Here is a 12203-nt window from a genome sequence, read left to right as displayed (position 1 = left end):
CTCAACTCTGCATTTCCCAAACAGAGCTATTAATCAGACCCATCTCCACATCCACCGTGAGTGAGACAGGCATAGTTCAGGCCCTCGGGCTTGCCAGGAGGGCAGTAAGCCACTTGTTTTTCTTGGCAGATGTCTTTGTCTGCATGTGATTCCTTCTCTTCTTTCCTCAGACCACAAGATTCAGATGCCTTGGAGCTTAGAGGACCCTCAGAATTTGCTTCACCTTGTCTGCATTCCGTAGCCAGTACCACATAGTTTAACCCTTCTTGGTTCTTGGTTTCCAGTAAAGCAGGTGACATAACGTCATCTGAATTCAAACAAATCCTATGACCATCTTCATCTGTGAAAAAAAATACAAAAGTTATTCTAGCATCTGTTTGGTTTCCTTTATCTGTACTCTCCAGGCTGTATGAGAATTAGAACAACACCAGCCTTACCCATTGGTTCAGCAAATATTTATGATGACCACTAAGGGAACACAAAAGTCCAAGACATGTTCCCTGTCCTTGACGCTACTGCAGTGTAGTAGGAAAGCAGAAATAGTACCATGGAAGGTCATGTGTGCATATATAAGAAAGGAATACATAAAGTGATGAGAGCACAGAGGTGATTAACTCTGCCATAACAGGTGAAACAGGTCATGGTCTTTGTGACAGGAATTAAGTGGCCCTAGGGCAGCCCTTTTTGTGTGAAGTGCTTACCCTTTCATCTTGCCACATCAGCTAAAATACCTACCTTTAAAGATGTATTTCTTTAGATAAAGTAATTTAATCATTTATTAAGCTAATATTTATTGCATGCCTACTGCACACCAGGCTGTGTCCTAGGTATTGATGATACAGCAGTGAACAAAACACATTTGTTGCTATTTGGGGTTTACATTCTAATGGGGAGAGACAGACAGTAAACTAGTGCAAAACTAAATTTATGTCGGGTGGTGATAAGCACTGATATGAAATATAATAATAATAATTGTTATTAATACTTACAGAGTACTTACTACGTACCAGGCACTGTTCTAAGCGAAATGCATATATTAACTCATTCTCCTGTTAAGTCAGTACTGGCACTATCTCCATTTAACAGATGAGGAAATTGAGGACAGAGGAGTTTAACAATTTTCCCAAGGTCACACAACTAGAATTTGAACCTAAACTGTCTAGCTCTAGTCTGTGTCCTCATGTTCACCTCCCTGAGGGGAGAGTGGAGCTGCCGTGCTGTGTGACAGGAAGGTGGTGGGCAGTGTGCCCTGCAGGAGTCCTTGAGAGGCACTGACTCCAGACACACATGTTTGTGAGGTGGGCCTGGCAATAGAAAGATGGGCAGCCAGAGGGTAGTTTGACCTTCTTCACAATTGTGCTCATATTATTTTGTCTTTCTCTACTTAGAAGCTGACCTTCTTACTTAGAAAAGTATAAGAATTCTTGTTGAAACCTAATTGCAGGGTTTCTGAAACATTCCGCAAAATTCTAGGGAGTCAACAAGATAAATATGCAAATGTATATTGTGGGAATTATTTGCTTTTTAACAATGCTTTCCAATCTCTGGGTGTTACTACCTGGATGAAAAATTTACAGTCGGAAATATTACTGTCCTTTCATACAGCATCACGTTTTACTAATCAGAAACATTGCAGTCAGTAGATGCAGGTCCTTCCCTTTCTCCTCCTCCTACTTCCAGCACAAGAGCATCCAAATGTGTGGGTGAGGCCTGCCGGGCTGCCAAGCCTTCTGTGCTTGGCCCTGACCTACACCCAGGCTGGATTTATTTAAATTGAAATATGGGGAAAATTTAAATAATTTCAAAGGACTAAGGGAAGCACCATTGCATCTATTACTCCCTGATGGAATTTAACGGATCTACCTATGACCAAGTTCCAAGCCTGAACTACAAAGCCTATTTTATTAAAGAAGCATGTGAATCACTGTCCTTGCTCTGTCTTCTTAGGTGTTTATTTCATTTTCAGACACTCCCCCACTGCTGAAGAACAAGAAGCCCGAGCTACAGGCTCACAGGTTCTTGGGCATCACCCCACGTTCCTCTTCATTGTTCAAACATCATTCTAGTATATTTCAAACCACACAAATAGTCAGATAGTGTTGTAAAATATCTCCCCCACAGAAATAAGTTTATCAGATGTCAGGTTTGGTTAGTGCCTAAGTGCTGAATATCTATGGAAGGATCCAACTGTTATGATTATTGTCAATAAGTACTTATAGCCATTGAGAAACTCATAAGAATAACTTGCTATGCATGATAATAGCAATAGAAAATATCAAAAAATGATAGCAAGAAATAGGATATTTAACTTTAAATTGCCCGGCAGCCCAGATTACTGAGGAAACTAGGATGATATTCCTGAAGGGCTTAAAGAAATCAGGCTAAAGGAGTTTAGAATTTCAACAAAAAGGTACACCTACAATATAGGTCTAGCTACTCATGTTATCAGCTGCTTCACTGCCATACATTTAGTCCATTAAATAGCATATTGGGAAACTTTCTACTGAAACATGATTTAATTTTTTGCCTATATTATTTGGAAAAAAATCTTTTACATAAGGCAAATAAATTCTTTTTACAAATTCTGGTGCAACATGTCAAAGAAAAATCATTAGCTAACTATTCCATTTGTTCATAGTACTTAGGGCAATATTTAGTAACTTGACCCTGGCAAGCTTTCAGCAATTAGTACATTTTCTTATTGCATAATTATGAGAGATGGGGCGGGTTGTTTATTTTGGTTTAAAAACTACTGTATAGAAAACCTGCAGGTCCTTAAAGCAGAGAGAGATCCTGAGCAAAGATGGCATGCACTTGGCAACCCTTGGTTTAAGAGGGAAATATTAAAATAAAGACTTCCAAGTAAGACAGGATATTTACAGACAAGACATATGGTGGCTGACTGGCTATGTTTAGAACAGCAGAAGAGCATTTAGATTTGTTTCCTGTGGAACTCTCTGGGACTGATGAGGTGATGTTTACACAAATGTTTGGATGAAGTCACTGGGATATTTTTACTAGATCCCCAGATATGTTACTAATCTTCTCTCTCTATCCCCTCTCCACCCCATTAGGTCAGTAGGACCATAGCATAGGCATGGTATTATTGCTCCCTGAAATCCTAATGCCTTTTTTTTTTTTTCAAAAAAGTCCTCCCAGTGGCTTTCCTCTCTTCTTACATACCTCCGACAATAACAAAGAAGACTTCTTACAGTTTTGTTAAATATGCCCACCAGTCTGCAAAGCAGCAAACTATTATTAAATGCATTCTCTTTTACTTAAAAGGTAATTAAGTTTAGGCTTGCCTTGAAGAGACTGTTCCATGATTTCTATCCTTTGCAAATATGCAAACTCTGCTTTTCATTCTATTTCTTCTCTCTTCTCTGCCACTTTTTTTTTTTTTTTTTAATGTGGTACGCGGGCCTATCACTGTTGTGGCCTCTCCCGTTGCGGAGCACAGGCTCCGGACGCACAGGCTCAGCAGCCATGGCTCATGGGTCCAGCCACTCTGTGGCATGTGGGATCTTCCCGGACCGGGGAACGAACCCCTGTCCCCCACATCGGCAGGCGGACTCTCAACCACTGCGCCACCAGGGAAGCCCTTCTCTGCCACTTTTGTTCAGTCACATCGAATTATCAAAATTTTTGGTGATCCCTGTATCTCTTTCTATTCCTTATCATCAGGATTTACATTCATTGTAAATCTCAGAATGTGAATTTCTCTTGTACCAAAATTCTTTATCTGTCACGGCACAGAACTACTTGTTTGTATCTAAATTATCAGAGTTTGATTATATTCCCTGTTAACCGCTTCCTGCATCCTTATTCTGCCTCATTATGTCTGCTTCTCTATTTTTTTTAATATTATTTAGAATTTTAATTCAGTCTTTCAACAACTTAGCACCTAAATAAATCAGCATACCAAAGAAAACAAAGTGGGGAGAGTGTGGGAGCAGTTTTCTAACCATAGCCACGTCTCTGTGAAGGATGAGAGCAAAGGCTCTAGAATAGAGTCCTACTCCAGCCCCATTCAGCAGGATGACCATGGGCAAGTTACTAACCTCAATCTTTTCAGCTGTAAAATGGTAATATTATAATGCCCACTTCATAGGGCTATTGTGAGGATTTAATGAGTTAAATTTATATAGCACAAGTGATATATAAAAAAGTGCTAAAATAAAGTTAACTAATACTGCAATTAAAAGCCATTCACAAAAAGAGTTTTGTTCTCTATATGTACTGTTACCTCGGTCTCATAGATGAACTAGGTAATGCTACATGGTGAAAGGATTTTCTTAAGGGTTCATGGAGACTTCTGGTAGACCCTAAGGTAAAACTAAGCTCTCAGGCCCTCTAACACCCATTATGACAGCCTCCGTAATTTTTATATAAAATGTCTGTACTCATTAGAAGGAAAGGCTTCCGTGAGCGAGGAGTTGAATTTTAAAATATAACATAAGTCAACTGTAAATTCCTCGCAACCCTATGGAACTCTTTATCTCTGCAGCATTTGACCACTCTCAAGTCTGTGAGCCTCTCTCCTTTGGATTTCCATGACAGCCTTCCTCTTCCCTTTCTGACTTCTCCTCTCAGTGCCCATCATCTTTCTTTGTCAGTCCCTCATATATTGGCCGTTTTCTGGGTGCCATCCACTGTTTACTTCTCTTCTAATTCTATACACTTTAATTGAATAACCTCAATTACACCCTTGACTTCAACTACCTGTATTTCCAACTGAATACTGGGCTTCTTCATTTCTCCCACATTCAGCTCAAACCAAACATGCATAAAGCTGTTCCTCCTCCTGTGCCCCCGCCTTTGGGAAGAGCATGGCTTTGCACCTAGTTTCTCAAATCACTGGGATTCACCATCGTCTCCTCTCTCTTCTTCACCCAATTAGATGCCAAATCCTCTAGCATCTACCCCTGTGGTAAGTCTGGTTTCCATATCCTTCTTTCTATACCTGTCATCATTCATTATTTCAGCTTTCATTAATTTTCATTTCTTATGTGATTAGTGTGACCACCGTTCCTCCAGTTTCATCACTTGCCATTTCCCACCGTCAAGTATGATAAACTACCTGCAGTTCTGTGAACCCCCATTCTCTATTATTCCCTGACTTTCTACATACTGCTCCTTCTATCCTGAGATACCTTCTTCTCACCCCTCTGTAGGACTCAGTTTAGGATTAACCTCTCAGTGGCTTTTATTGACTCTCCCTCTGCCATACAGTGTAGGTTTGGCATGCTGCCACAGGACTCCCACAGAACATGAATTCCCTCTCAATGGCAACAGAATGCCTCCTGGCTTCTGGCAGAAGATGTAGTTTAAAATCATCTGCTCACCAAATCTTCGAAAATAAGCTCATTTGTTAAAAAAAAGAAAAATGGTGGAGAACTGACCAGAGAATCTACATCTCACTCATTCCTCTAGACTACCAGCCAGTGTGTATGTACACAAACATACACAAATGAACATATCTGTAAATAGTTGTATATGCATATAAAATATCTGGAAGTATATAATCAAATCACAAACAATGGCTAGCACGGGGAGTAAGGACAGGGAAGAAGTAAGAGACTAACTTTTTACGCTGCTTAGATACTTTTATATGTTTTTTAAACAATAAACATAAATTACTTTTCTAATAAAGATCTTTAAATACAGTTATAAAAATAATATAGCAAGAACTATTACAGATATTAATTACTAGGAAAGTTAGAAGAAAAATTGGAAAGGATCAGGAGTCACTTTTTTGATTGATTGTAAAATAACATAAAAATTCTTTTTTAAACCTTTAAGAAGATGACGATTGTGTTTCATTTTATAAAGACCACAAAAATGATATTCACAAGAAAATCTGAATCAGAGGCTTAGTAGTTAAGCTTTGCCTTCTAGAGATCAGAGCAGTGATTTAGTAAGGAAATCATGCTTTCAGTGCCCAGTAAGCAAAACCATGTTCTGCTTGCCTTTCAAACATCTCTGCAATCAACTCAACCCACTTACTGCCATTCATCTACCTCAGGAACAAAAGATTTCATTTTACATATTGGCAAACCACCCCAGATTGTTGTTCCTCTAAAGTTTCCATATGTGAAGTTACAACCAATAAGAACCAGGCCAAGCAGGGGCAGATTCAAATGGCTTGAGCAAAACAGTATTAGTCAGTAGTAGACTGGTGACACTCACCTTTCCTGTGGATAGAGACACAGTCCTATGACAAGGACAACTTTTAAAATCACCAGTAGAAGAACAGCTCACTACTAAACATTACATACAAGATTAAAGAAACTGACTCTATAGTTTCTCAAAGGAAAGAAATATTCTTGCCTCTTCTTTTTCTTTAAAGCATCCCAATGGTACACATTAAATTCAGGTGCTTACCACTATACTAGGCCTTGCACAAAAGTCAACAGGTATCTGTTGAAATAATTTTTTAAATTTTCTCAAATATTCATTCAAAGGAATACATTAAGCAAACGTTTAGAAAATGAGAAGGATTTTATTGTATGCAGAATGGCTTATAGATATGTTTTTTCTTAACCTGGGTGATCTTCACACAGTCAGGTATATGTATAGAACCCTCCAGAAAAGTGGGGTTGCCTTGCAGTTATAACTCTTAAGGGCTCAACCATTGGCACTCCTAGAATCAGCTCGGTTCCATGATGAGAAGGCAGGTAGAGCCAATGTGAGATTATTAACAAGGCTTATTCTGTTAAGGATCAGGACGCATGCTCAAAGCAAGCACAGCCCTTTCCAATCTGTCACTTAGCTGTTTGTGTTAAAGAAGTCTCATGATCAGAGTCTTATCTCCATTCATGTCATGGATCCAAAGTTACTCAAAATGTATAGTCAGAAACACAGCAAACAAGACAAGCAGATATTCGTCCTTGGGCTTCGTATTTTTCCCTGCCATTATTAGTCAAGTGTATCACTCACGGTGAAGGTCTCACTGTAGAGAGATGACTCCAGGGCAACCATCAGCATTGTGTAATCAATCAGTGCAGAGACGGAGAGTCTTAATTTCTGAGGGATTCTGAGTCATGGTCAATCTTGCCAGGTTTATTTCTAAGCAAGAATGTTTGCATTTGAAAAAAAACAAAGGGTCCTATGAACTTTTAATGATGGGATGAAGTTTAAGAGCAGCTGGAAAGGATCGTTTTAAAATTTATTTTTCTGCAGCCAATTAGGCAAATGTGTTGTAAATCTGATTTTGGAAATGAATTAAGTGACTACTGTGTTTTAATACCAAAATACTGTAGTGGAATCACAGTAGACCTTAGCAAGGTGTGACCCACTACAATAATCATAGCAAACTAAGTAGCAGTTAAAAGCACCAGATTAGACATATACATAGCAACATGGATGACTCTTAAAAACACAGTACTTAATGAAAAAGAAAGAAAAGAAGCATTACATAACACGATAGTATCCATGCATACAATATACAACAAATTAAAAGATACACATTAAAGACATTAGTATGGCTGCCTGGCAGGTGGAGGGAGGAAATAGAACAGGAGAGGAATATGGAGATAAAGGGACTAAACAAACAAATGAAAGAGAAGTCTTGCATAGACCAGTGATGATAATGTACCATCAACTATAATTAACTCAACTCTGCCACTGAGGTGCAAACTGGCATGAGGGGTGGAGGGCGGAGAGAACAGGCCTCATGAAAATATAGTCTAACATGTTAATTCTCATCCTTACTATCTGAAATTATAAATCCAGGGGCCATACCATTATTCTTTTTTTTTAATTTAATGAACAAATCAAAATTATTTTCAAAGAGGAGTACAATAAATACTTGATTATGAGGATGGTGCCAGTATATTATTCTTCTTACGCACTGTAAGATGTCTTCCACGTACATCCCATTTTAACCTTATTCAGTTCACACTGTAGAGAAAACCCAAAAATTCTGAAGAAGAATCAAACTTACCTTCAAAGGCTTCATTTATGACTCTGCTGGGGTTTGTTTCTCCTCTGCATTGAGAAATACTATTTAAGGAAAAATTTCTGAATAACTGAAGCTGTTCTTGAATTTTATGGAAAGTAGGTCTTTGGTCAGGTTCTTGAGCCCAGCACTGGGCCATTAAATTCCACCTGGATATGTGGGTAAGGACACGAAGTAAATAGTGATTGGATATGACTAGGTACCCATTACTGATAACCCAGGTAAGTTCATTTCAGAAGGAAAAGAATTTGAGGTATTGCCAGTTTTCCATAATTAATATAACTGAACCAGAACAAAAGCTTTTGTTTCTTATATAATAGTGGCTGGCAGTATAACTACGTTTATTAGAAAACATCTTCCTTCTGAAAAGCTGACATTCAACAGTTATTAATCTAAATAAATAGATAGTAAATAGATGGTTGGAAAATGTTTACTGAACCCATTAGGAAACTAACAGCTATAAAAATTACTGAAGAAGCTGAGATTAAATTTTACATTCATACACTGATATCAGAAACAAAATCTAAGATTTACTCCAAGACACACAGATATTTAGTGGCAGAACCAGGGGTAGAAATCAGATCCAATTCTAATGTTTTTACTCTTCCTTACACTGCCAGGTTCATTAAGAGACTCAGTTCTCCTAGACATAGATAGCTGGTTGAACATTCTCTTTTCCTTAATGGTTGTCTAAGAAATGTCTGTGCAGAACTCTTGACTAATGTTCATTCATTCATTCAGCAGATCTGTTGGACACTTACTATATATGAGCAGTATATCAAGAGCAAGAGATGTGGCAGTGTGACTCCTGTCCTCATATGATATATATAGCAAACGTAAGAGGGAGACAAAATTTATCCACTACAACTCATAGGAGCAGGGGAAAATGTAGCTCTTTGTTCTGTAACTAATTCTCAAAGCCCCACCTAGTAGAAGAAAATTAGTACAATGCCATTTATAACCTAGCCCATTCCAATATTTTAAACCACCCTTTTTAGGTAATCCTCAGTCTTTTATGGATAATAACTCAGTCTCTCTTATCTTTAGGCTCTTCCTACTCCCTCTGTCTTCCTCTCCAAGGTGGTATCAGGATTTACGTTGGGTGAAAGTCTTTTGTGAGTTGTACTGGCACAGTGAACTTTGGACCCCACCGTGCCCTCCTTCTCTAGTCTCAGAATGAAATGATGAGGAATTCCATAAGGAGTGACTGGTCTGGTCCATCCTGCAGGCATCGGCTGCTCTCTGCAGTCTATGATCCCTTTAACCTGTTCTTTTGGCCCTTCTCCCTGAACTGGTCCCCCCTTTTCTCTCTCTAGCTGCAGGCCTCTGAGACGGCATCATGTCCCATATCTGCTGACAAGGCCCAGGAAATCCCTTCCTGTTTCTGTTGCATGCCCGAAGATGCTCCTCGGCTGAATCTCCAGCCTTCAACAAAATGTTCACTCTACACAGGAAACAAAGGAGGCTTAGAAGGGCAAGCTACATGTTCCCTGTCTGGACATGCCATCCTACCCTGTTCATGATGCTGGGTGTCCATGTCAATGTGGGGGATCCCCTGCTCAGTGATCTCCTTGCCATCCTGCCAAATTGGGAGGAGTGGGCAGTTGCTCCCTGTGCTTAGTGTCACCCGCACCTAATCTAACTGAGGCCTACAGAGGTTTCGAGACCTAAATATCCAACATCTTCATCCTCCTACCTCTGTCTGTTAAGGTCTCTTCTTCCTACACTTGCCCGGGGCTTAGAAGGAGTTGAGTTTCTCTTCAATTCCTCTTTTTTTATTAGACTATCCTTATATAGAATTATAGGTTTAGTTGCTCACACCTGGCATTTAGCAAGCTAACAAGGAGCTAAAGGAGTCTGTTGGGTGGGCTAAAAGGTTAGTTTGTTTTTCTCCGTAAGGTGGCTCTAGTAGCACTTAGTTGTCTTTAACTTCATTCAAAACAATTTTGTTAGATTGTATGTGACAGCTGTCACGTCAGCGTGCATTATAAAAAAACTTATCAAAATTGGTGTAGCCATTTCAATATTGAAGGTGGAAGGAAAAAAAGCAACATTTTCAGCATATTATGCGTTATTATTTCAAGAAAGGTAAAAATGTAACCGAAACGCAAAAAAAGACTTGTGCAATGTATGAAGAAGGTGCTGTGACTGATCGAATGTGTCCAAAGTGCTTTGTGAAGTTTCGTGCTGGAGATTTCTTGCTGGAGGATGCTTCCAGGGTCGGGTAGACCAGTTGAAGTTGATAGTTATCGAATCGAGACATTAATTGAGAATAGTCGACGTTATACCACACGGGAGATAGCTGACATACTCAAAATGTCCAAATCAAGTGCTGAAAATCATTTGCCACAGCTTGGTTATGTTAATCGCTTTTATGTTTGGGTTCCACGTAAGTTAAGCAAGAAAAACCTTCTTGAGGGTGTTTCCTCATGCGATTCTCTCCTTAAACGTAACAAAAACATTCCGGTTTTAAAACAAATTGTGATGGGTGATGAAAAGTGGATACTGTACAATAACGTGGAATGGAAGAGATCGTGGGGCAAGCGAAATAAACCACCACCAACCACACCAAAGGCCGGTCTTCAAAGAAGGTTATGTATATATGGTGGGATTGGAAGGGAATCCTGTATTAAGAACTCCTTCCGGAAAACCAAACGATTAATTCCAACAAGTACTGCTACCAGTTAGACCAGCTTGAAAGCAGCACTCGACGAAAAGCGTCCAGAATTAGTCAACAGAAAATGCATAATCTTCCATCAGGTTAACGAAAGAGCGCATGTTTCTTTGATGACCAGGCAAAAACTGTTACAGCTTGGCTGGGAAGTTCTGATTCATCTGCTGTATTCACCAGACATTGTGCCTTCAGATTTCCATTTATTTTGGTCTTTACAAAATTCTCTTAATGGAAAATATTTCAATTCCCTGGAAGACTGTAAAAGACACCTGGAACAGTTCTTTGCTCAAAAAGATAAGTTTTGGGAAGATGGAATTATTAAGTTGCCTGAAAAATGGCAGAAGGTAGTGGAATAAGAGGGTGAATACAGTGTTCAATAAAGTTCTTGGTAAAAATGAAAAATATGTCTGTTATTTTTACTTCAAAATCAAAGACACTTTTTAGCCAGCCCAACAGATAACCCTCTCTCTCCTCCAAGCTTCATTTCCAAGTCTACTGACTCACTAAAAAGGTCAAGTACCTGTTCTCTTTTTTACTTTCTGGATCTAGAAGGCCGATGGGGGGCAGAGAGAGAAAGACTGCTAAAGAAACATAAACTGGGAAGTATTTAAAAATATTAGTACTACCATATCAACAGATAAATATACAATTACAAATTATAAGTTCTAAAAAAAAGTACTAAAGAAAACAGATGTGAGCTCTAATAAGAGATGGAACATTTTTGGCAAATTGCTTATAGAAGGACCCTCTGCAGAGGCGATGTTTAAGCCAATGAACTCTGTAGGAAAATAAGATGCTAGTCATGGGGACTGGGTGGGGATGGAAGTCAGGGAACACACTAGAAGAGGCAAAAGCATGTGTAAATTCCTAAATTGGGAAAGAGCTTGGCACATTTTAGGATGTGAAGGAAAGCCAGTGTGGCTGTAGAGCAGTCATTGAGGGGGAGAGTATAAAAGATGAGGTCAGAGAGGTGAGGATCAACCAGATCAAGGGCCAGGCTAGGTGCTGGGTTTTATGGCACTGCAATGGAAGCTGTCCAAGGTTTTTAAGTGGGCATGACCTTTACATCTTTAAAGGATGACTCTAGTTGATATATGTGGAGAATTGATGGTAGAGGGGCAAGTTGGAAGCAAGGAAGTTGTGTTTTTTTTAACATCTTTATTGGGGTATAATTGCTTTACAATGGTGTGTTAGTTGCTACTGTATAACAAAGTGAATCAGCTATACAGATACACATATCCCCACATCTCCTCCCTCTTGCGTCTCCCTTCCACCCTCCCTATCCCACCCCTCTAGGTGGTCACAAAGCACTGAGCTGATCTCCGTGTGCTATATGGCTGCTTCCCACTAGCTATCTATTTCACATTTGGTAGTGAATATATGTCCAGTAAGCTGGGACGAAGCGAAGGAAGTTATTGAAGACTAGGTGAGAGATAATGGTGTTAGACTCAGACAATGACAGTGGAGCGGGAGTAAGAAAATATTCAATTGCTAGGTGACAATGACGCAGAAATCATCATAGGCATTGTATTTAAAATAGCTGTATCTGTATATGGCATGCAGACTCCA

At 39.3% G+C, this 12203-nt stretch overlaps 1 protein-coding gene across 2 annotated transcripts in view; it reads right to left on the bottom strand.

Moving 5' to 3' along the window:
* ROS1 (ROS proto-oncogene 1, receptor tyrosine kinase) overlaps positions 1–12203 on the bottom strand; it is a 112392-nt gene continuing 100189 nt past the window's right edge. For both annotated transcript variants that reach the window (XM_033418572.1, XM_033418573.1), the window contains 2 exons: positions 7946–8109; positions 1–340 (listed from right to left, as the gene is read on the bottom strand). In XM_033418572.1, coding sequence (XP_033274463.1) covers positions 30–340; positions 7946–8109 — 475 coding nt within the window. In that variant the 3' untranslated portion in view covers positions 1–29. The remainder of the gene's footprint in view (positions 341–7945; positions 8110–12203) is intronic.

The sequence above is a fragment of the Orcinus orca genome, chromosome 12 (assembly GCF_937001465.1).
Source record: "Orcinus orca chromosome 12, mOrcOrc1.1, whole genome shotgun sequence".
Lineage (NCBI taxonomy): Eukaryota > Metazoa > Chordata > Mammalia > Artiodactyla > Delphinidae > Orcinus > Orcinus orca.
The sequence above is the reverse complement of the archived record's forward strand: the minus strand, read 5'-3'. Positions and strand labels throughout refer to the sequence as shown.